At 53.5% G+C, this 25,351-nt stretch overlaps 1 protein-coding gene across 4 annotated transcripts in view; it reads left to right on the top strand.

The window, feature by feature from the left end:
• The window catches only part of MBP (myelin basic protein), a 101,548-nt gene extending 76,238 nt beyond the window's left edge, over nucleotides 1–25,310 (top strand). For 2 of the 4 annotated variants that reach the window (XM_070452999.1, XM_070453001.1), the window contains 5 exons: nucleotides 14,145–14,252; nucleotides 15,183–15,218; nucleotides 15,574–15,606; nucleotides 19,309–19,428; nucleotides 23,944–25,310. In XM_070452999.1, the coding sequence (XP_070309100.1) occupies nucleotides 14,145–14,252; nucleotides 15,183–15,218; nucleotides 15,574–15,606; nucleotides 19,309–19,428; nucleotides 23,944–23,988 (342 nt within the window). In that variant the 3' untranslated portion in view covers nucleotides 23,989–25,310. The remainder of the gene's footprint in view (nucleotides 1–14,144; nucleotides 14,253–15,182; nucleotides 15,219–15,573; nucleotides 15,607–19,308; nucleotides 19,429–23,943) is intronic. The other 2 variants (XM_070452998.1, XM_070453000.1) reach the window with 1 other exon arrangement.
• Nucleotides 25,311–25,351: the final 41 nt, after the last annotated feature.

Here is a 25,351-nt window from a genome sequence, read left to right as displayed (position 1 = left end):
GGTGGAACAAAGGCAGCAGGCCCGCCCTCCACATCTTCTTGCTAGATGCACTCGGCCCATGTGTACAAGCCGGACAGAGATGCATGCTCCGACACCTGCAGGGGGCGCCATCCCCGGGCTCTGCAGACACAGCCCTGGGGCTGAGCCTTGGGGCCTCCAGTGACAGGCCTCTGCCTTTGCCGTGTCTTCACTATGTCTCCCCCGGCACGTCAAATTCTTCATTATTTCAAGAAAGAGGTTAGATCAAATTTTAAAAAACCCAAAGGTTTACTGACTTTTCTTTATTCCCTTAAAAAACATTAATATAGCAATTACTTTCTGGACTTAAAAAAGAAAGAGGCTATGTTTATTTGAGAGAAAACAGCACCAGTCAGGGGAAAGGGCCAAAGCGCCCAGTGGCACTAAATGGTTTTCAGATACAAGAAAGGGCCGTGAAATAAAGCTTGGAGGAGACAGGGCTGCCCACTGCGGCCACGCTGGGAGCCGTGGTGCCAGGCCCAGCAACTCAGTACCGAAACGTTCCTCATCCTCCCCCCGAGGCTCAGAAACTCAGCTGGTGAGCAATGCCAGACTGACAGTCTGCACCCAGATCTTCCGGAACATTCCACCTTCTGTCTGTCTCTGCACAAACTCTGCAGGAAGGATGAGAAACCCCCACTCGCTGTTTGTCAAGAAACAAGCCAGCTCAGTGCCTTGGAGGCCCTTCCAGAATGGGGCTCCCACGAGGAACCCTTCGATTCCAGAAGACGCATCGCTTCTCTTATTTCCACCCCAGCCTGACTCGAGGGCTGACCTGAAGGTGGCGGGGAGCCCAAGTCCACGCAGGAGCTGACCCAAGATGAGTCGGAAAAGCACAGGCTCCAAGGACAAACGAGGAGCAGGTGCACACACAGCACAGAAGACGACTCCGTGGGGGACACGGGGCCTCCTCCTCCCGGCCCCCCATCAGGTCTCCTGGCCCCACATGCTGGGCCTCCAAAAGCCCCATCACCCAGAGGTCGTTTGGACTAAGGAGGCGGAAGGGCTCCCGGAGCGGGCAGCAGGGAGCCGTGCCTGGCCCCGGCCCTGTCCCACCCGCACCTGCACGTCCAGGCCTGGAGACGCAGGCAGAGCCAAGCACGCCCCTCTCCCATGCCCGGCAGCTGCTCTTACCAGCTTCCTTAAGCCCCCGCCTGCCCCTCACAGCCTGCAGAGACCACTGTGGGGCCACCCACCTGAGGAGTGGAGGAGCACCCAGAGGCCTGTCCAGAGCTGCCCTCCCCACTCGGAACTTGCACCAACCGTCCCAGGGGCTGGGGCTTGTGAAGTCAGACTCCTAGCGCCTGGAAAAGCACTGAGTGTGCATGGAAGCACGTGCTGAGGGTCTGCTCTCACCCTCCACCTGCGAGTGTCTGCTCTGAGCCTCCCTCCCCAGCCACTGGCAGCAACGTCAGAAACAGCCATCTGTCCTGCTGACGCCCGGGACCCCGGGACCCCGGGCTGATGGAGGGAAACGGGGGCACCGCCCTGGTGCCGGTAAACCAGGTGCATCACGGGTGCAGCAGACCCCTCCCCAGGGGCCCCACGAGCCCTCCCCACAGCCCAGCTCTGGCTGCAGCCCCTGAGCTCCCCTCGGGCCTCGGCATCTCAACCGGAGAGTCAGAGTCGGGGACTGTGAGCGTCTCTGTGGGGACCGACCCACGGCCATTTCCTCCCGTCTCAGGGCCCTTTCGTTACCCCGTGAGCAGCACAGCCCCTCCAGCCCTGAGGCAGGTGCTCGGGGGCGACTCCGCGTGCCTGCGGCTTATACGACCTTGTTCTGCTCAGGGGACAGACCTCAGTCTGTCAGCCCCCAGCCCCAGGCATTGTGCTCGCACGGAAAGCCTTCCAGACACTTCCCTTGTACTCAGTCTCCAGGTTTTCTGAAGCGATTTCTTCCTCATTTCCAAAGAAATGGCTCGGACCAGAGTTGGATGGTTTTGACAGGCCCTGACGGTCTGGCCGTGGGGACCCAGAGCAGATCGAGCTCCCTGGGGGCCATGCTGACTTGGGGCAGGCCATCTGGCTGTCCTGGGGCTGGCCCTCTCCAGGGCTCGGGCCGGGGTCGTGCCTGGGGTCTAGTCCACGCTCCCCACCCTGAGGGGCCGCCTCCCAGCACGGCTGCCCAGGGGCCCGTGGCCTTCAGTTTCAGGAAAGCATGTTGCAACTTGGGTTTTCCTCCCAAAATAAGCCTTCCAGACTGTGTATCCGTCACACCACCCGCTGTCGTTCTGCGTAAGGAGACGATTGAGTTCTAAGCCAAGGAAAGGTGTCCTGGGAGGCTGTTTGGTTTACGCCGCTACCAAGGCGTTAGCTGGATCTTTACGCTAGGAAGTCACGTGCGTACTATAGACACACTGAGGTCTTCCAAAATGGGAGCAAAGAGAAAAGTTGGAGCAGTTAAGGCCAACTTCCAGCCCTGCCTCCCGTGGACAGGAGACAAGGATGCTTGCGCACCCACGTTCAGGAGCGTCGTTGTCAGCACTAGCCCGCCGCCCTGTTTGAGAAGCAGCGCTGAGCCCCTCCTCTGGGGACCATGAGCTCCCCAGCACTGCCCGAGATGGGAATGAGATCTGGCTCCCGGGACAGTGAGGGTGGCCCAGGCATGGCAGAGGGACCCTCCCGGAGGCTGCTGGGCAGGAAGGCCCTGGGCAGCTACATATCAGGTGGTATGAGATGGCGGAGCTGCGGGTAGAAATCACAACCATGGGCAACATCCTCATGGACCTGATAGCAGCTCCCAGCTCCGGCCAGGACCCCCTACATGGCCACCTCCTCCACCTCCCGGTCCACTCCCTGGGGTGAGGCCAGGCTGGAAGGCCTCCACCTGAGGTTAAGCCCCCGTCAGAAGCCAAGCAGCCACTGCGTGTTCACCGAGCCAGTGGACACATAGACTGTGACGTGTGACACCGACTTCCCTCCAGGGTGACCTCATACCCACAGCCTGGAGATTTCATTCCGTCCTTGCCCAGAGGCCTCTAGTCCAGTCCTTGCATGGCCATCGACGGAGGCAAAGAATTTGGTCCAGAAGAGGCCGGAGGCTTTGATTCCCTCATTTCAGGGAAACATCGCAGAGGGAAACAGGCTGATGTGCCCCCCCTGCCTTCAGCTTCAGGACTTGCTGAGAGTAGAAACTCTCCAGCTTGGAAGCCAGGCCCTCCTATCTCAGCCCAAGGAACAACTCCCACAAAGACAGACCACCTGTCGGCCTCCCCACTGTCTAATGGCCAAGAAGAAACTGTCATGAGAACAGGCAACAGGCCACCTAAAATCTCCGCCTAAACCTAAGCGCTGCCTGGGCTCCTCCTGCAACTGAGAAAAGCCCACTGCTGAGACGGCACGGTTTTCTCTAAGGCCAGAGAGTCCACTGCTTTAAGAAAGAGAGAGTCCACTGCTTTAATTAAACTCCATCGAGTTGATGATTCAGGAGCAAACATATTCTTAAACTTGCCGAGGGTGAAAACGCAGGGGCAGGCAGACCGCATGGATCATTCAGACTGACAAGAATCCTCTCCCCAGATTGCACAATCGAAATGCAGCAAGAAAGCATCTAACGCCTCCCCTGAGGCGTACCGGGGGGCTGGTTGACCAGAAGTGGAGCAATCACTTCCTCTGAAAAACTTACATAAACAAGATCGGCCTCATTGTCCAGGGGTTTCTGGGAACAGCTGGAGCATCGCAGGGTCAGGGTATTGGAGCAAAAACACGCCGTGGTCATTGGGGCCAGCTCTGAAAGGGGGCACATTGCAGCTCCGACATTTTCCAGCAGATGTATTATCTCTTCTGCAGGCTGTGACCTTCAGTTCACATGCTCTCAGAGATAATATTTTACCGGCAGCTAGCTCAAAGCCAGATGCCACAGAGGTACGTATCTGCCACAACCCTGCCTTCCAAAGACGGGCCGAGAGACGGGACAGCTGCAGATCAGAGTCTTTCAGCACAAGATGTTCACAAAGCTGCTTTTTCAGAAAGTCCTTGAGGAGGACTTCCTTAAGTCCTCCACTCCCTTCAGTCACCAAAACAAGATTTCTGGGGGAGTTTTATAAACCGCCCAGAGAAGTGTGAGGCAAGAGGAAAAGGGAAGGAAAAGAAAAGCTATTCCACCGTGACTACATTTCCTGGTTTTCAAATATAAAGACGACAATGTGGAAGAAGCATTTTTAGTTTTCTTAACACTTTCCCAAGAAGCAACTCTCTCCCTGATCCCAAGTCTCACTCTACTGTTCTCCTTATCGTGGGCAGTTCAGGAAGACACCCACAATGTTGGAGCATGTGGTTCCGAACAGGTGAAAGAGACGAGCTGATGAATCTGGGCTTCCTGGGGTGCCATAAAGCCAAAGGTTTTTATTTTGGAAAATTCAAAATGCAAACTGCAGTTTGAAAAAAGCAAAAGGCAAATTCCTTCACTCTCTAGACCACTGGTGGAACCATCTACCTTATGTATCCTTATGTTTCCTTATGTATCCTTAATGCCGCTCTGTGAATGCAAGTGGAATTCTACCAGATTCAACCTGTAAATTGAAACACCAAGCTGTGTGTTTGTTGGACATCTGCTTCCTTGGATGCTTTTCACCACTTCAAACAGCCCCTTCAAGTAGCCATGTCCACATTTGTAAAATGGGGTGGACACAACCACACGTACACCCTGTAAAACACGATGGAACCGCTTTCCTTGCTCCTTTTTTATATTGGCTCTGTCTGGGGACACAGAGAGAAGCATGCATTCCTAGAATTCACAGGATCGACTTGACTAAGAAAGTGCCAGAAAGAAAACAGTCCTGCTTTCAGCCACTGGACAACCATCTGGTCACGTCTGAGGCTGATCCACAGAGAGGTCACGTCAGGCTGCATCCTTCTGCACGGCGCCTCGACCTGTCCCTGAGTGAGGCGGGCTGCGGGACGTGAGCCCGGGTCACCGTAAGGTCCCCGTCACAGGGTTAGGTGCTTGCTGACGGGCAGACCCGGGGCGCCTTGGAGGCACCCATCACAGCGGCCCCGCAGATGGTGGGTGAGGCAGCCTGGCACGGGGGCACCTGCACTGGTGACCTCCATGAAAGTGCCCGATTTCACGTTGTGCAAAGGGCAGCAGTTTCCAAGCAGCAGCCGCACACAGGGCCCACGATGCAGAAAAGATGGAGCGGGTGTCACCGCCACGCGCCACCAGACGCGCTGTGACTGAACGGCCGAGCTCCCCACCGCCAGCGCGCAGCGAAAGAAAGGACAAGCGCAGGAACTGAAGCGCCTCTCACAGGGAAGCCGGTGCTCACTTGTGAGGGTGAAACCCGTGCTCCCCTCGCTACACACCGCAGGTCGGAGCCTTGGGCGCCGAGGAGAGAGCACCAGGCAGAGAGCGGGGCCTCTGAAGGCTCGTCTCTCCTGTGTGACCACTCCAAGCTGTGAGTCTGCATCTGGGCGGTCCTCAGACGCCTGTGCGCCTGGCGCTTATCACTACTCTCCTGGCCCCTCCTCGGCACCCAGCCAGTGTCACCCATCCTGAGAAGAGAGGCCAGCGCACTGAAGCCTGGGCAGAGAGAGGGGAGGGAGCCAGGCTCGAGGGTCCAGTTGTCCTCAGGATTGACTGGTTTGACTGCGTCTAGGGTGCACAGCTCAAGCAGGGTGGACGCAGAGGGGAGAGATGTCCCAGACCCAAGATTCACTCAAATTTCCGCCGCTGGCATTCTAATGGTGGATCCAGGCTGTTACTGTTGTTCAGTCGCTCAGTCATGTCCAGCTCTTTGTGACCCCATGGACTGCAGCATGCCAGGCTTCCCTATCCTTCACCATCTCCTGGAATTTGTTCAAACTCATGTACACTGAGTTGATAATGTCATCCAACCATCTCATCCTCTGTCATCCCCTTCTCCTCCTGCCCTCAATCTTTCCCAGCATCAGGGTCTTTTCCAATGAGTCAGCTCTTTGCATCAGGTGGCCAAAATATTGGAGCTTCAGCTTCAGCATCAGTCCTTCCAATGAGTATTCAGGGTTAATTTCTTTTAGAATTGACTGGTTTGGTCTCCTTGCTGTCCAAGGGACTCTCAAGAGTCTTCTTCAGCAGCACAATTTAAAAGAATCAATTCTTCAGGAAATATTTTAAATTCTTCTTGCAGACAAGAACTGAAGCAAGCTCTAGGACTCTGTTTTCCCCTGAGCACAAACCCCAGACACAGTGAGTGTTCATTTTTTCAAGCTGCAGCATTTTCTTCTGAGGGAACAATTCTATCCCTTCGTCCCTAATCAAATCCAAATGCAAATGATGATGCAGACAAATGCCTCGACCCTATTTTCATAAAATAGCCGTCAGAGTCGAGGGAAGAATCTTTACCCAATCTGATGACCATTGATCTTCACTGTGTCAGGTGAAAACTAATCTCCTGTTATTACTTGCAAGTTTGAGCACATTGGAAAATAGTGAAAAATCCTTCATGGTGTCTGGAGATGGGACTGGCAAGCCAAGTGCACGCGCTCCCCCTGCTGGTGAAGCACACATTATCACAAGTTGGGGGGGGGACAAACCATAATTTTTCAAACAGGCTAATGGAAAAAGCAATTTATGTTAAACATTAATGACCGGCTGTCCTTTATCCCATGCCTTTCCTTCCATAGCATTTAGATTTTCAGCATGATATTATTTTATTTGCCAACCAAGAAGTTTGTTGTTGTTTTGTTAATGGTTACATCGAGAAAGAGTAACATGTCAGTGGCATGTAACCCTGGGTGTGCTGTGATCACTGCCAAGGACCTGCACGACTCACATCATCCTGTGCACAGAAGGCCAGGGCTGCCTGTGGTTCGTCAGCGTGTGAACAAAGCACAGCCCTGAGTGGTAGGATTTCTTCTACAAACTTCTCTACTTTATTTGAAATCCCTCTGTAATAAGTGCTATTTTTCTGAACAACTGAAGCTTTCATTTTTTAAAAGCAGGACTAATTTTCTAACTTCATTTCCCAAATATTCAGCTCCGTGTACTTTGGAGAGGATGTGTTGACATCCTAACTGTAGACTAGTGTGGTGTGGGGTGGGGTCCCCATCTGTGGCCCTTTTTCCTTTTCTGATCTCTCAGGGTCGGGGGTGACTGCCGCTTGCCCCTCCCCACCTCCTCCGCCCTGGCCCAGCTCTTATTTTATGGTAGGATAGCCCTTCAAGTTCCTCATTTGCCTTTCCATCGCCGGCAAAGTGAACGAGCTACTTGGAGCAGGATCAGTTCAGTTCAGTTCAGTCGTGTCCGGCTGTTTTCAAGCCCATGGACTGTAGCACACCAGGCCTCCCTGTCTATCATCGACTCCCAGAGTTTACTCAAACTCATGTCTATTAAGTCGGTGGTGCCATCCAACCATCTCCTCCTCTGTCGTCCCTTTCTCCTCCCGCCTTCGATCTTTCCCAGCATCAGGTCTTTCCCAGTGAGTCGGTTCCTTGCATCAGAAAGCAAGACAGCTGTGGACAAAGAGACGCCAGTTCTGGCAAATAACTGAAAGTGTGAGTGTTTCTGGCTTTTCTCTGCTTTCTGAGCAGAGAGGAGGAATGTTCACCCATCAGGGAGTGACTAACCCATCCTGAGTCAGGAGCCGAGTCCAGGGGTCTCCCGAGGGGGATATGTGTGCACCACAAGCTCAGAGGCAGAGGCTGGGGTCCCCAGGGTGGAGGCAGAGGTGGGGTCAGAGGACCGGCTGAGACTGCGGGGCATCAGCAGCCAGGCCGTGCCCTCGCATCCCTGCGGGGCTGTAAGGCTGCGGAGCCCCCTGGGCGCCCGGACAGCCCCGCCGTCTTGCCTACTCCCTGGCCTCCCCTCCCGTCCTCCCGCAGGACAGAAACAGACCCCCTTGTTTACCATGAGGCATAAGGAAAGCAGTACCCGCTCCCCGCAAATTGTGAAATCTAACAAGCCAAACCCAGCTGCCTTTAAAGCACGCCTCCAGTACCGCCAGGGGCTCCTGCCTGCCTGGATGACAAGGGCCGGCCCTGCCCTGACTGCGCACTGACCGCCGATGGCACAGACTGACTGCCGGTGGCCTGGCCAGAGCCTCCCCGCACAGCGCCCCTGGGCTGGACATGAGCCCCTTTCCCTAGCACAGGCGGGCCCTCAGTGCGGCCTCGGGGTCTCAGCTGCCCGGCTCACGCAGAGTCAGTGGTGCTCTTCAGGCCATGGGGGATAGAGGCTGGGCCGCACCCCCAGAGCTGCCAGCACTGCGGGGGCCGCACCCGGCCAGGCTGGAAACAACCGCGTGCCGGTCAGAGGCGATGAGTGAACAGAACGCAGTTTACACGGGCCCCAGGGATGGCATTTGAGCAGGAAGGAGGTTCGGACGGAAGCCATGGCATGGCAGAAAGGAGCCAGTCCCCACAGGACAAGCACTGTGTGACCCCACTGGTCAGGGGTCCCTGGCGCAGTCAGTCACAGGGGGCATAGGGTGGAGCTTTCCAGGAGGCCAGGACCGGTGATGGGACCCGGTGTCTGCTGGGTGCAGCATTGGTTTGGGAACATGGGAAAGGGTTGGAGCTGTATGCTGTGATGGATACACAACATCGCACATGTACTTAATGCCACCAAAATGTGCAATTAAAAATGACAAAATGGTAGGTTTCATGTTAGGTCAGTTCAGTTCAGTCGCTCAGTCGTGTCCAACTCTTTGCGACCCCATGAACCGCAACACGCCAGGCCTCCCTGTCCATCACCATCTCCCAGAGTTTACTCAAACTCATGTCCATCAAGTCAGTGATGCCATCCAGCCATCTCATCCTCTGTCGTCCCCTTCTCTTCCTGCCCTCAGTCTTTCCCAGCATCAGGGTCTTTTCAAGTGAGTCAGCTCTTCGCATCAGGTGGCCAAAGTATTGGAGTTTCAGCTTCAGCATCAGTCCTTCCAATGAACACCCAGGGCTGATATCCTTTAGGATGGACTGGTTGGACCTCCCTGCAGTCCAAGGGACCCTCAAGAGTCTTCTCCAACACCACAGTTCAAAAGCATCAATTCTTCGGCACTTGGCTTTCTTTATAGGCCAACTCTCACATCCATACATGACCACTGGAAAAACCATAGCCTTGATTAAGCAGACCTTTGTTGACAAAGTAATGTCTCTGCTTTTTAATATGCTGTCTAGGTTGGTCATAACTTTCCTTCCAAGGAGTAAGAGTCTTTTAATTTCATGGCTGCAGTCACCATCTGCAGTGATTTTGGAGCCCCCAAAATAAAGTCGGCCACTGTTTCCACTGTTTCCCCATCTATTTGCCATGAAGTGATGAGACTGGATGCCATGATCTTAGTTTTCTGAATGTTGAGCTTTAAGCCAACTTTTTCACTCTCTTCTTTCACCTTCATCAAGAGGCTCTTTAGTTCCTCTTCACTTTCTGCCATAAGGGTGGTGTCTTCTGCATATCTGAGGTTATTGATATTTCTCCCGGCAATCTTGATTCCAGCCTGTGCTTCCTCCAGCCCAGCGTATCTCATGATGTATTCTACATATAAGTTAAATAAGCAGGGTGACAATATACAGACTTGATGTACTCCTTTTCCTTTTTGGAACCAGTCTGTTGTTCCATGTCCAGTTCTAACTGTTGCTTCCTGACCTGCATACAGATTTCTCAGGAGGCAGGTCAGGTGGTCTGGTATTCCCATCTCTTTCAGAATTTTCCACAGTTTATTGTAATCCACACAGTCAAAGGCTTTGGCATAGTCAATAAAGCAGAAATAGATATTTTCTGGAACTCTCTTGCTTTTTCAGTGATCCAATGGATGTTGGCAATTTGATCTCTGGTTCATGTTAAGCATGGTTTACCAAAATTTTTTTTAAAATGTAAAGGTGACTCAGACACTGCAGGCCCCTCCCCACCCCTGCGTGAGGGCGTCATTGCCAGCAACCAGGCGAGTTCTTAGTGCTTCTTCCTGTGCTCACCACAGAACCTTCTAGTGATGCGTAAACAGGGTCAGGACTAGGCCAGGGTCTCAGCAAACAAACACCGGATACAGAAACCCCTCTGGAAAACCGGCTTGCTTCCCTCAGCTGCTACTCTGACGGGTTCAGTTCAGTTCAGTTCAGTCACGTCTGACTCTTTGCAATCCCGTGGACTGTAGCATGCCAGGCCTCCCTGCCCACCATGAACTCCCGGAGTTTACTCAAACTTGTGTCCATTGAGTCAGTGATGCCATCCACACATCTCATCCTCTGTCATCCCCTTCTCCTCCTGTCCTCAATCTTTCCCAGCATCAGGGTATTTTCCAAGGGATCAGTTCTTCGTATAAGGTGGTCAAAGTATTGGAGTTTCAGCTTCAGCATCAAGCCTTCCAATGAATATTCAGGACAGATTTCTTTTAGGATGGACTGGTTTGACCTCCTTGCAGTCCAAGGGACTCTCAAGAGTCTTCTCCAACACCACAGTGCAAAAGCATCAATTCTTCAGCACTCAGCTTTCTTTATAGTCCAACTCTCACATCCATACATGACCACAGGAAAAACCATAGCTTTGACTAGATGGACCTTTGTCGGCAAAATAATGTCTCTGCTTTTTAATATGCTGCTTAGGTTGGTCATAACTTTTCTTCCAAGGAGCAAGCGTCTTTTAATTTCATGGCTGCAGTCACCATCCATAGTGATTTTGGAGCCCAAGAAAATAAAGTCTCTCACTGTTTCCATTGTTTCCGCATCTATTTTCCGTGAAGTGATGGGACCACACACAGTGAGACTGGCTTGTTTATGGTGTGCAGGTCTGTGAATTCTCACACGCACATGGCTGCCACCACCATAGGGATGCATCGCCCCCAAACCTCCCTTCCAGTTCTCACCACACCTCCCCTCCCCATCCCTGACCCCGGCCAACCCCTGCTCTCCTCACCCTCCTCGTAGTGCGGTCTTTTGAAGCCTGTCATGTCTGAGTGAGATCGTACAGTATGCAGGCTTTTTGGAATGTCTTCTTTCACCGAGCACAATGCCTTGGAGATGCTTCTGAGTTGTCAAGTGTATCAAAATCTGCTCCTTCTTACTGCTGCGCGGTATTGCTTCACATGGACATACTACAGTCTATCACCTCACTCAGTGAGGAACACTTGGGTCATTTACAGAGTTAGTGATTATGAACTGAGCTGCTATAAACATTATTGGGCAAGTTTTGTGTGATTGTAAGTTTTAAGATTTAAATTACTTCCATCAAAAGAGCAGAGACGAATACATTAATTATAAAAATGACTTCCAAAACCATGTAACTTTTCTTTTATCATTCAAAGCAGGAAGTGGGATTGCTGAGTCATATGGTAAGTGCATGGTTAACTTTATAAGAGACTCAAATTGTGTTACAGAGTGAGGATACCATTTTGCATTCCCACCAACAAATGCATGTGAAGTCCAGTTGCTTTACATCCTAGCCAACACTTAGTCTTGTCAGTATTCTTTACTTCAACCATTCTAGTAGGTGGATAGTGGTGTCTTTGGGTGGCTTTGATTTACATCTTACTAATGGCTAATGATGTTGGGCATCTCTTCATGTGCTCCCTTGCCTTCTGCTCATCCTTTGCAATGAAGTGTTTAGTCAAGCATTTTGTCCAATTTCTAAACCTGGTTGTTTGTTCTTTTCTACCATTGATTTTTTAGAGTTCTTTACATACTGCGGTTTCAAGTCCCACATCATATATGTGATTACAAATATTTTCTCAGTCTGTAGCTTCTTTTCATTCTCTTAAATATAACCTTTGCAAAAGTTGTAAATATTGATCAGGTCCAATTTATCAATTTTGTTCCTTTTATGGATCATGTTTACAGTGTCAGGTCTGTAAACTTATTGACTACCCTCATATCATGGAGGTTTTCTTCTCCAGTGCACTCACTATAAAAATCACCAAAGTAGACTCTCTGTCTCTTTCAGCGTTAGAAACTGGTGTGTGTGGGTCAGGCGTGAAACATTGTTATTGTCCACACAGCACTTCATTAACTACATCACAGCAGAAATAAGTTTAATAATATCAAATCTGCGTGATACTACTGAAAATTTATTTAAAACCTTTTTGTAAAGTTTAAGAAACTTTCTTAGTTTAATCACAGAATGGGCCAATCGAAGTACACAATGTTTCTGTGACAAAAATTCCAACACATCCTGCAGAAAAGTGGTGTATAAACACCAAAGTAAGCCTGCATTCATTAGCTCAGTTGTGTCCAACTCTCTGTGACAGCATGGACTAAAGCCCACCAGGCTCCTCTGTCCATGGAATTCTCCAGGCAAGAATACTGGAGTGGACTGCCATTTCTTACCCCAAATTATTTTGCATTAGTTGTGCAAAATTCTGAGCTGTTTTAATTATTTTGGGCCATTAAGGTGCTACCTAATAAATAACTTCACTTGCCAGATACATTGGATATTTAGACACAAAGATATTTTTGTGTCTAAACACAAAAGATATTTTTCTTGAAGTGAGTAACTTAAGATCCCCTGGAGGCGGGCACAGCAACCCACCCCAGTATTCTTGCCTGGAGAATCCCATGAACAGAGGAGCCTGGCGGGCTGCAGTCCATGGGGTCTCAAAGAGTCGAACAAGACTGAAGCAACTCAGCACATATGCACAAGTAACTTAAACAGTTTCCTAGCTCATCTGTTTTCTTTTTTAATTCTTGGTTTCACATTCTCCTTCACTGGAGAAGAATGTGTAGGGTTGGCCAGCGGTGACGGAATCTGATTGGCCCTGGGTGACAGACAGCACAACACAAGGGAGAACCAGATTACTTGCTTTCTGGCAGCATCCACAGAGCAGATAAGTTAGAGTCAGCAGGGCAGGGGTGTTTCAGCAGTTGCTGAAATGCTCCAGTTCGCCCCTGTGGCCGACATCTTCAATTCAAATGCCCACTGCATCAGCCTCCACCCACACCATCATGCCCATGTGCTTGAGTGCTGAGTTGCTCAGTCATGTCCAGCTCTTTGCGACCCCATGGACCGTAGCCTGTCAGGCTCTTCTGTCCATGGGACTTCCCAGGCAAGGATACTGGAGTGGGTTGCCATTTCCTTCTCCAGGGGAACTTCCCGACCCAGGGATCAAACCTGAGTCCCTTACATCTTCTGCACTGGCAGGCAGGTTCTTTACCACAAGCGCCGCCTGGCAGAACACAACTCCCTGGGTTTCCTGCAGGGGGAACCCGAACACCATGAAGCTCCCAGTCCCATGGGGGGAGGGAGGCTCAGCTCATGACCCCCAGGCCTGGCTCCACCCTCTGAGGGAGACTGACTGAGCTGCACAGAAACAGATCACTTGCTGAGCCTGCCCGGAGGGAAACTGAGAACTGCAGCCTGCAGAACCCATGGCCGGGGCATTGGGGAGGTGGGGTCTGGGCACAGTGGGGAGAGGCTGGGGAAGCAGGAAGCCTGGGCCCCTGCAGGACCCACAGAAGGAGGGACTTAGAACCTGAGGAGTGAGCAAGGCGCAGAGCCACAGAAGGGGGACTGGAGGGCACGTGGACGCCGCATTCAAAGGACCACTCACAGCCAAGACAAGTTCTCAGAAAGTGGAGAAAGCCTGGACATGCTGTGTGGTGTAAGCTCTCAGCTGCTCCTTCCGCCCCCCTGGGTTGGAGAGAAGGGGTCCAGTTTGTGAGCAGACACAGGGAGTGGTTGTGGGGAGGGGAGGTGAGGACAGGAGATGCAGAGCATCTGGGGCAGGGCTGCCCCAGTCTCCGGCTTTGCTGTCAGCGTGGGGTGGAGACTATTTTAAATGCACAGACTATTTTAAAGAAAAACCTATAAGGGTTGTGAATGGACCCAAAGGGGGAAATAGAGCAGAGAGAGAGGCCAGGATGACTGCAGGGCTTCCGACCTGGTGGATGGTGGTGGGAGGACCATCTGCAGAGAGTCATAGACACTGATGGTGATGCGTGTGGGAACATGCCCCTGTAACTAGTGTCAGTAACACCAGTGACAATCCAGACAGGAATGCAAGTCCCAGCAGCGACACTCAGCCCATTAAACGCGCTAAACGCCCGAGAAGCACACCCTAGACTTGGTGACAACAGCATCTCGTGAGCAAGAAGAGTCCTTCTGAACCGTGCCCTGAGCTGGGGATGGAGGAGGCATCCGCGAGGCTGCGGCTCACTGTCCCAGTGGCTTTCAGGAGATCCCCATAAGATCTCCTCTGACCTTCCAGACGTCTCCCCCTGTCTTTCAGGATGGACACCACGCAGCCAGAACCACCCACTATGGCTCCCTGCCCCAGAAGGCGCAGCACGGCCGGCCCCAAGATGAAAATCCCGTAGTGCACTTCTTCAAGAACATCGTGAGTGTTGGCGTGGGGTGGGGGAGTGGAGGGCTGTGGGGTGGGGGTGGGAGCGTGGAAGGATGAGGGGTGCCCGACCATGCCCCCTCCCAGGAGAGCCTAAGTGTGTCCCCAGGTGACACAGCTCCAATCCAGGAGGGAGTGATCTGAGTATATCCCCGGGGACTCTAAGCTCTGATCCACGAGGGGTCTGAGTACATCCCCAGGTGACAGCTCTAGTCTGTGGGGGGGGAGGGGTCTGAGAATATCCCCGTGGGACACAGTTAAAACCCTCGGACGGTGATAGATTGGCTCACCAGTTGTAATGAATGGACCACACAGAATCCAGGGGTGGGCTGTGCAGAGGACAGTAGGTCATGACAATGCTTTGCAATTGCTGTACAATTTTTCTAGAAACCTAGAACTGGCTCTAAAAAAATAGTCGCAAAAGCACAGGCTCTAGTTATAGACCTCCTTTTTCATGTTGATGGGGGCTTTAGGGACCACACACCTGAAGGTTTCCTTTCCAGGCTCCTAGTATCTGGGGCCCTTGACTGCCGACCCCAGAGAGGGTCTCTGACAATCAGTGTGTGACAGGGACTGTCACCGGAGTGCCGGTCACAAGGGCTCACCCCGCTGAGCGCAGAGCCCTGTGCGTGTTTCACATCCTCCCAAACACTTTCCGAGTGCTCTGGATGATCCGGGTGCCACTGGGTGATTTGATCCTGAAATCCCATGTTTCTCCCTCACCTGGGGCAGAATAGGGTCCTGGGCAGAGACCGAGTGGGTGGCTTCTTATACCATTGGTGCCAGACCCTCCCGGCAAGCAGCTCCCTCTAGCTGGGTGAACACAGGGGTGACAGGTGACCACAGGAGGCCCTCTCCAGGCGGTCAGGGCCGCTGTGAAGGAGGGACCCACCCCCAGCTCACCATTCTCCCGTGTCTCTACAGGTGACACCTCGCACACCTCCTCCATCGCAAGGAAAGGTAAGAGCTCTGAATGTGCTGAGTCGCCATCGCCTAACACCCCTGGAATCCCTAAATGGGTCAGACAGGGGGCTGGACTCAGAGCTCCCTCATTTCCCCCCAAAATGTTTTGCCACGTGGAGCCCACGTAGACCTAAAACGGGCTGAGAAGCGCTTGGCCCCGGGCAGACAGCATTCCCGTCCCCTCCCTGCCTGGATCGGAAGTCCTCAGGGGCGGCGCAGGGATGCGCTGAATCTGACAAAACATACTTCCTGCCTCAGCTCGGTGCTGTTCTGACTGCATGTCCTGTTGTATGAAAGAGCGCTGTGCCTGCACTGATCCCTGTGTCACTTTCTCTTTCTCTTCCTCACGCAGGGGCGAGGACTGTCCCTCAGCAGATTTAGCTGGGTAGGTGCCGCGCACCCCGCCCTCCCCTCGCCTCCCCTCCCCTCGCCTCCCCTCCCCATCCTCTCAGCTGCGCCACTCGCCCATCTCGGAGGCTCGCATGTCCACGTTCCTTCCATCCTTCTGGCTTGTGCCCCAGCTGCTTCCCCCGCAGCAGGCCCTTCTTTCTAGCTGAGCTCATGCTCCTGTTTGCTCGCCCCGGGAACCACGCACCGAGGGGCTCTTAGGAGACTCTGCTGGACTCTCCCCAGGGAAGAAGGACCCCCGTCTTTGAGAAAGTTCCTGACTTCCTTCCAAAACGGCAGATGAGGAAGTCCAGTCCCTGAAGTCTGCCTGTGCACCTGTCGGAATAGCTAACCCCACCCCCTCCAGGTGTTGACATTCTGTTGAGAAACAGAGATTCTGCTAACAAGACAAAAGGATGCTGAATTCAGTTATTCAGTTTATAATAACCTAAGTGACCCAAAAGATTTTGGTTTGGGTTTTGATGTAGTAATAACTAAAGCTTAGATATTGAGCCATCCAGAAAAACCTTTTTAGGAATTTCTGAGAACAAAGTGTCCATGAAAATTTTAAAGGGCTGACTTGTTCAGCTTCTAGTAAAATTTGGTGTCTACACCAACTTCTAATGCTGATCTGTACTTTAACCAAATTACCTTCCAGTAAGGGCTTCCCTGGTGGTTCAGTGGTAAAAACCTGCCTGCAATGCAGGAGCCACAGGAGACTCAGGTTGGATCCTTGGGGCGAGAAGATCCCCTGGGGGAAGGCATGGCAACCCACTCCATTATTCTTGCCTGGAGAACCCCATGGACAGAGGACCCTGGTGGGCTACAGTCCATGGGGTCTCAAAGAGTTGGATATGACTAAGCAATCAAACAGCAGTATTTACTTGTAAATGTTAGATACAGTCTTTACTTGATCAAATTCCAGAATAAAAGGAGACCCACTAACCTCTAGGCCAGGAACTGTGTCTGTCTTGGAGACAGAAACACATTCTCCAGTGTCCTCTCTCTAGCACAGAGCCTACATCTCACTGATGCACAGTTAGTAGGCAACATAGAAATGAATGCATGAATTTAGACAGAAAGAAAGAAAGAAGGAAGGGAAGAGGGAGGAAGAAAGAAAAGAGGAAACAGAGAGGGGAAGATGGAGGCAGGAGGGAGCGGAAGGAAGGAAGAGGGACTGCTTCATGTTGATGCTTGGCAGAAACCAACACAATACTGTAAAGCAATTATCCTTCAATAAAAAATAAGTACATTTTTTAAAAAGAAGGAAGGAGGGAGGGAGGGTGGCATCCGCCCTCAGAGAAAAGGCAGAGGAAGCTTCCAGGAACCGCTCCAACACATGATTACTGCAGTGTGAACTGAGATGTTGCTGGGACATTCATACAGATACACGTGAGCCTTTTTCTGATCTGATGAATTTGCGAAAAGTGCTGATAATGTAGAGAACTGACACAGGCCAGCGGTCACAGCCAATTAATGACGGACTTCTTGTGCCAGCAGGAGAAAAAGATGATACTGAAGAATGAAATCCATTTCTGACCCAGAAATCTTACTTCAATGACCGCTCAACCTGCCTCTTAACTTTCCAGGCATGCGGGACCAGGGCAGAGCCGCTGATGACTGGGAGTGATGGGGGGAGGAGACCTTCTTTCTTCCCGTCGTTTAAGGCCCTTCCAACCCGGCAGTTAATAGAATGCCTTTGCATGCCTCTCCATGTCTCCATTTTTGTTCCCACTAATCCATTAATTTTCTCTTTTTTCCAAAGCAAAATTCTGCTCTGTGTTCCACGAGCCGGTCTATTGGTTTCCGAGATCCGCATGACTGTCTTCCGCTTGGAGATCCTGAAAATCTCACTAGTTTTCTAAATTATGTTGTATGTTTTTCTGGCAAATTTTAGGTTGTCCAAAGATAAAAGTGACCACAAATTTGAAAGGAGAATAATTAAGCAGATTATCAATCTTAAAACCAATTCTTGAATTTTATTCTCAGAAGCACTTTATTCTGGAGAAAATCAGCAGAGTCAGAGCATGACAGGCTCACGTGGGACCACGCGGCTTTCTCCCATGCTGGTCCATCCTTCATCGGCTCTCTTTAGCCGTCCTTGGCCCCTGCGCCCATGACGGAGGGAGTGTGTCCGTGGAAACTGTGGGATACGAAGGCAGCAGTAGGCCTCCCTTGCGTGTAGTCCCCGAGACTCACGCACTCAATAACCCTTAAAACCAGATTTTCACGTGAAAGTGGCTGCCTCGTTCTGAGTGGCCAGCATCTATTCCCAGCGTCTATTTCTGGCTGAAAGTGAAGGAACCCACAGAAGTATGGCTGGGGCGGGGCGGGGGGAGGGTGGGGGCCTAGACAGGTGGCCCTGGTCCAGCTCCAGTCCAAACACAAGAGAGCTGGCCTGCAAGATCCTTGAAGCCCACCTCCAGCACCTCTGGACCGGAGGGATGGACTCCACACTTCCCAAGCCCCACAACACCCTCCTGAAACCGAAAAGGACCACAAGCTGAGGCCAAGGGCTCTAGAGCTTGATCAGAGATGGTTTTACTTCATTTGGAGAATTCTCAGGAGAGGCCCGGACAAAGAGAGTCCCGCTTCTTGTTGGCAAAATGTGAAGTGAGATCCCAGAGCCTGTCCGTTGCACAAGATCTGTGCAAGAGGCATGCACCCCAAGACGCTGACACTCACTGTGTCTGAGCCCCAGAGCCCCCCTCCCTTCTCATGCTCACAGGGCAAGGTCCCTTTGAAACTGGAGCTTACGGGAATGCAAACTGGCCCCAGAGACACACGCCTTTACATTTCAGTAACTGTGTGTCATTGCTACCTGCAGGAAGCCAGCTTTCTCCATCTTCCCTGAAGTGAGAGGGGTCCCCCCAGAGAAGCTGGAGGCAGAGGTGGGGCTGCCTGAGGAGCCCCCTCCCATAACAACAGCAAGCTTGAGAATTCAGAGCCACAAGCTCTGGTCTCAGAGCAGGTTGTCAATTATCTCCATGTTACAGAAGAGGAAACTGAAGCTCAGAGAGCTTCCGACAGTTGCCCAAGGTCACACAGCCAGGGAGCCGGGTTGCTGAGACCCACCCCGGTTGCCGGCCCTGGGACTGTGCCCAGGTGCACACCTGGGGATGTGGCTTCCCAGCCCCCCCCCCCCCCTACAGTCACCAGCTCGCAGCCCAGAGCCCCAGGAATAACCCTGGTCCATCCACACTCAGGGCACCCACAGCGCAGCCAGGGGAGCTGGTTCTGGCCTGCGGCCCCTCCAGGCTGGAGAGTTGGGAATTGTGTCTTTGCCCTTTAAAAATGGGTGAGCCCCCAATGCCCCAAGTGTGAAGGCTGCTGAGCCCCAGGGGAGCCGATGTGAAGGGTCTGTGCCAATGGCCAGAACAGTCCTGGGGCCGGGCATTGTCTCCTGGGCTCCTGTCAGGGGCACGGCCTCACCCACCCTTCTCCAGCATGGCCCAGGCGCCCCTTCCCCCGACGTGTGTGGGCAAAGACTCTGGAGCATGTGTGTGTGACTCTGGCTGATCCACCCTGGGACCCGCTCGGCCAGGAGAACGGCGGCCACAGCCACAGGGAAGGTCCCACCCCCGGCCAGAGGTGCCGGGCACCCAGTTTGTGGCTGAGCAGCCACTGAGACCAGATGGACATGGACCGGGGCGGGCCGCGGGCTGTGGGCACAGACCGCGAGCCTCACCCTCTCTTGCAGGGGGCTGAGGGCCAGAAGCCAGGATTCGGCTATGGAGGCAGAGCATCTGACTACAAATCGGCTCACAAGGGACTCAAGGGGCACGACGCCCAGGGCACTCTTTCCAAAATCTTCAAGCTGGTAACGTACCTTCTCCACGTGGGAGGTGCTGGGAGGGGTCCAGGGACGAGTCTGGGATGGTCTGGGGATGCCAGTCTCCAGCTCCTCCACCCACTGTTTCTCCAGAGTTGCTCCTGCCCAGCCCTTCGGGGCGAGCATTTCTGCAGAGCTCACCTGAGCGGGTGCTGCACCGGATGCCAGGCCAGGGTCCCCCAGGGAGCCTGAGGACAAGCGGGGTTGTGGTGGGGCCCGAGAGGCTCAGGGGCCTGGAGGGCACCCCGTCTGGAAGGACAGGTGGCTTCCTGACCGGGGCAGCAGCGCCTTGGTCCCTGAGGGTGACCAAGGGGAGATACCTTGGTCTGGTGTCTCTGGGGAGACACCCCGCAGACCTCGGACATCTGCCTTCCCGGCTCACATCCGAGCCACACACCCAGGTCCCCCGGCCTCCCTGAGGCTCGGTCTCTCCTCTGTGAGACGGGGGAATGTGTGGGGAGCTGCTCTGACAGGAAGGGTACCGTGCCGTCTGCCCGGCTCCCTGCCCAGACCCCCTCGAAACAGCTCGGCATCGCCAGTGACATGTCAGCCCTACTCAGAAACCTGCGATCTCAGGAGGGCTCTGATGGGGACAAGGCACAGCCACCCCAGGCCTGAGCCGGACAGAAGAGGGAAGGGAAGGTTCTGGACTCGGGAGGGCCAGGCCCCGGGCAGTGACCCCTCACACCAGGCCCCTCAGACTCCTTCCTTCCACAGCTGCAAGCAGGCACGGCTTTCCTGGGGTGAGAGGGGTGGGTGCCCAGGTCCAGAGACCAAGCTCACCTGTGAGGAGATGGAACACCCTGGAGACAGAGGCCCTGGAGCCAGGACACCCGAGGGCTGGGCCAGGCTGTTGTCTCCTCAGACAGAGGAGACGCGGCTGGCCCCGACAGGCAGGGCCCAGATGCCCGGACAGGCCTCAAGAAGATGGAACAGGGCAGCAGGCTTAGAGCTGGAGGGGCTCGGGAGCGGAGATGAGCCCATGGAGCCACAGCGAGCCTCTCGAGCAGCTGGGGCATTTCCACAAAGATTCGAGGCTCCCGGGGGTGCCTTTCATCCCCGATAATGGAACCACATTCGCACGGCGGCCTGGCAGGAACAAACGTCACCAAAACCCAGTCCCACTGGTTTTCTCATTAGAGCGTCAGCGCAGCTGCCACCTTCACTGACTCTTGACCCAAATGAGGCCATGACTTCCCTGCTGACGTCCAGCTACAATTTCAGTCCTGACTCTTACAAGGATCTGGTCAACTCCCCTTCCAGCCGGAAGAAATGTCGTGAGGAAGACAGACACCAGCAAGGAAGGGCAGAGTCCACCTGTTAGGGCAGGAGCAGCCTCTTGAGGACGTGGTGCTCATGGCGCCCTCAGGGCCGTGGGACCGTCCTGCACCCTCGGGCGTCACGGTGCCAGCATCGCAGCCCTGCTCTCACCCCACGTACAGCTTCTTCCACCCGTGCCCCCAAGCCAGCGGCCCCCCGGGGGAGACCTGCGTTTCCACAGACTCCTTTCCCAGGTGTCCGTGGTCTCGGATGAGACCGGGAGTGTCTCCCGAGGCTCACCCGCTTGGTTACGGCAGGTCACAGAGAGATTTCACCCGAGTAGGTCCTGCGGTCCGTGGCGAGGCTGTCACCAGAGACGGACAGCCCCACGCGCCCTGTCCAAGGGCTCAGTCCCCACCAGCAAAGCGTGATGGCTCCTCAACCCCAATCACCTGCGGAAGTGTGCTTCCTGCTAAGCTCATTGAAATGTAGAGATTTTACAGTTTACGGTGAAGTGGTTTGGTCAGGAACACAGACGCTCGTAGGTTAGTCACCTAACCTTTAATTCCATGTCCAGTCCCGTGTGTGTGGCGCACCCAGTGGTCAGGATACACAGACACAACGACCTAGGCTCTGAAAGGTGCTGGACTCTGAAGGGTGCTGAGAAGCAGGACTCAGCTTTGAGGAGACTCAGTCTGTTCAGGAAGACATTTAAATACATGAAGTGAGTGGTGGGTGACCCATTGCTAAGTTGGCTGGTGTCAGATTCAATGTGGGCAGGACTCAGTCTTCAAAATGTTGACCGTGAGGCAAATCTGATAAGGAGATAAATACTACCTCAAATGTCCAAGAAACAGAGAGCCTTACGATATACGTGTCTTGATTCTGAAGTGAGAAAGTGATGACGCATATCCTGGCAGGGCTCTGGGTCTAAACCCGGAGCTGTAGTGTTTCCATCAGGTCACCTGCAGTGTCCAGACCATTTCTGAGTCCCCCAAGACTTCCAGACCATAGCAACCAAGGGAAACCCAGATGTCTGCAGTTGGGAAGATGCCTGTCCTCATCAGAGTTTCTAATGCGAGCTCCCCTCTGCTGGCTGACTTTGGGGAAATGACTCAACCTCTTTGAGGAGCTTCAGCTCCTTCAACTAGCAAACAGGGATGCTAAGAACATCCCCACCCCTCCAGGCTGGATTTGTTCACAAGAGGAAACAGACGTCAGAGATTTAGCTCACAGCAGATAATGAATTGTAGGCACAGTAATCAAAAAGAAAAGCCATAAACCTGCCATCTTTCATTCAAAGTTGCCCTTGGGGTGTTCAGTGGTGTCTCACGTAAGCTGCTCGGCAAGCAGGGTAGGAGGGGCACTGAGCCCGTATCAGCGCAGACGTGCTTGGTCAGATGGGGCGGCGGTCTGCTCCTGTGCATGACTAAATCACACTTTCCAGGAGGCCCTGGAAAGGTTAATCTCGCTGAAATTCAGGACAAGGAGGGGCCAGTGCTGCCTGGCTCAGGGCTACTCCAGGACTGGCTCTGAGGATCAAGTACCCAAAGCCCAGCCAGACTCACCCAGGGACCAGACCCAGGTCCGCACTGAAGGGCTCCGCCCCGAGGCTGAGGGACAAAGCCCCTTTCCTGCAGGGGGAGCATCTCTGAACGATGCCCGACACCTCCAGAGGCTAGAGTTCCACAGACTTCCCCACATGTGAAAACAAAATGCCTATAGTGAATCAGCAATGGAGGAATGTTTTGGGGAGAAAGCAAAATTGCAAGAACTCAGAGCCATCATCTCTCTGTTGACCAAGTTAGCTATAAGACCCAGGGCCTCGTGCTTCCATTGCCTAATCTCTGGGTCACGTGGGGGATATAAGACATGGACGAGGCCTATCTGTCATTGGATCAATAGCATATTTCACAATCATCTTTTCTCCAGGGGCTCATAGTTTCAAGGGGATCTTTGAGAGATCAAGTTTTCATTCATAACCTACGAGAAAAGGGAAATCCAAAAAGAGACTAAAATTTGAATAAGAATTCAAATGCAAAAAAAAAAAGAAAACCAAAACCCTCCTCTGAGCTGGGATGACAGCTGCCTTCTCGAACGGACGCCTGGACAAGCTCCCTCATCTCCGTCATCCCCACCCACTCCTCCACCTCCACCACTGCCAGCTCTTCTGCATATTGTATTTGTCCAAAAAACATGTCAACTCTTGGTTTTTTAAGACCCTGAGGTCACAGTTTGTGGACGGCTCATCTGGGAGGCTGGTTTCCTTGGTGACGCAGGAGAGGGCTCGCAGGTGGGGCGGGGGCCACTCCCTGGTGGACCAAGTGGGGCTGCACTTTCGGCATCTCAGCCTCATGCAGATGAGCCCGTCCCGGGCATCATTCATGGACCACTTCCTGCGGCCCCTGGGAATCTCTAGTCTAGATGTCAGGGGACTGTGTAATTTCCTAGGTTCTGTCTCCTCATGACAAAAATTTGAAGTGACGGACATTAAAGCCCTCGGCGCATCATAGCTAGTGTTACAGTGCCATGTTACAGCTCCGTTTCATTTAGAAAGTAAAGGAAAATACATCCTCGAGATGTGAGGGCATGCTGACACAAAAGTCGCGAAGAGGAGAGAGTGCATGTGTGCACTGGAGAGAGACCCCCGGCCCTTTGGCTCCCCTTTTTATATGCTTTTTCCTCTCCCTGGGCCTGCCCTATGTAAACTGGGTAGCCAGGAGTGCTGTTTGTTCTACCTGAGGTCCTCACTCCGGTCCTCAGACTTTCCTTTGTTCTATTTTCGCAGGCTTTTCCCTTCCTTGTCTTTTAGCCACCGCCATTCTGGACTCCTGTTTCCTATTCTAACTACCTAACGTTCCCCCCTCAAGAGATGGGAGGCCCAGTTCTTTGGGAATAGGGGCATTGAGGTCTTTCTGGCTACTTCCTGCTGAACTGGGACAGCGAGGGGCATTGGGCCTCCCATCTCTTGAGGGGAGGATGTTAGGAGAAAACAAGCCCTCGTTTGAGACATAATAATGTATCAGTTGAACTTTTCACCCCCAGAAACGCAGTGCCCACACGCCCTGTCCTGTTTGTACTTGGATGTGCAGTGAGATAAAGGATGCTGTGAGGAGCGGAGTCAGAGACCAGCCCCATGCAGCTTCATTCCTAGGACAGACCCCGAGGAGAGAGGCCCTGCATCTGGTGACCACTGACCACAGGGCCCCAGCCCTTCTAACTCTCCGTCTCTCTCTCTCACAGGGAGGACGAGACAGCCGTTCCGGGTCCCCGATGGCTAGACGCTGAAGCCCAGCTCCCCTCCCGGAACCCCGTCCCCAGCTTCTTAATACAACCGCCTCAACGCTAACCATTGTCTAAATTCCCTAGTGCAGCCGGCGTCCCCCCCAACCCTGGCCACACGTGCGTCCTGCGGGCTCCTGGCCAGCGGCTCAATAGCGAAGATGGTGCAGCTGTCAGCTCACCCTTGGAGATCAGCGAGGTCCCCGAGCATCCAGGACGGGCGACCCTCCACGCCCGCTTTCTGCCCTGGGACGGCCTCGGGCGCGGCCCTGGGGACCCTGCTGGGGGACGTGGCCGCCGGACCCCCACCCAGGGTGTGGAGACCGACCTGTGGCTCTGAGCTTCCTTTGGTTTCTTTCCTGCCTCCTCTCACCTCCTAAAGCGCTTCCTTTCCTAACCGATCTCAGTGGAGCGGCTTCGCGGCGGAGCTTTGGTACGTGGCAGGCGGGCGGGCAGCTGGGAGTGTCCCATGTGGTGGCCGCGGCTCACACCCCGGAGGAGCCGGATCGGCGCGTGCGGAGAAGGGACGCGGGGCGGACTCGGCCGGGCCTCGGGGGTCCGGCGACGGCGCAGGCGCGCGGGGACCGCAGCGGCCCCCGACGACCTACTTCCTACGGAGCCCGGCTGGAGGGCGGAGGTGGCGCAGCTCAGAGCGGTGGCAGGACGTTCCGGGAGCCTCGCGGTGGCCGCAGCCATCGCGAGCACAAAGATGACAGGTGGCGTGCTGGGCACGGCGGTGCGCACAGCGAACACTAACCCCTGGGGAGAGAGAACCACCCCAAACGCTTCCTCCCGGAAACCCACTGACCCGCACACGCGCTTTTCCCGAATCACTGCTGGACTGGGCGCCGGCCCCAGTGAGGACCGGGAGGGGTCCTCCATCCCACTCTTTTCTAACCCGAGCTAACATCTCCCGTGCTCCCCCCATAACCTACTGATTCCCACCTTTTGATTTCAGCGTCTCTCCCACCAGCCCCCCACGAAGTCCCCACACTGGCGTCACAACCCCCCTTAGGATGAAAATGAGAAATAGTCAATATAATGCCCAAACGCGGCCCTTTAATCCCCTTCTAATTCTGAATATTTCAGGTGGGTTTAATATAATGTCTATTAATACATAGCCTCAATGATGAGAGGGTAAGAAAAAAAAAAAATTCAGAAACAAAATCTCCAAATTGCTCGACACACACACTGCGTCTTTGAGCTGGTTGTGACTGAGTGACCTCCATTCGTGGCCACACCCAACAATGAGAGCTGTGACCACGGGTCTCAAGGAAAGTATGCACTGTTCTTGAATATTGAAATAAAGTAATACACTTTTAATGATATCTGCATGGCTTGTATTCCGTGACTTTTATTCTGGTCTGCA

Source organism: Odocoileus virginianus, chromosome 22 (genome assembly GCF_023699985.2).
Source record: "Odocoileus virginianus isolate 20LAN1187 ecotype Illinois chromosome 22, Ovbor_1.2, whole genome shotgun sequence".
NCBI classification, from domain to species: Eukaryota; Metazoa; Chordata; class Mammalia; order Artiodactyla; family Cervidae; genus Odocoileus; species Odocoileus virginianus.
The sequence above is the reverse complement of the archived record's forward strand: the minus strand, read 5'-3'. Positions and strand labels throughout refer to the sequence as shown.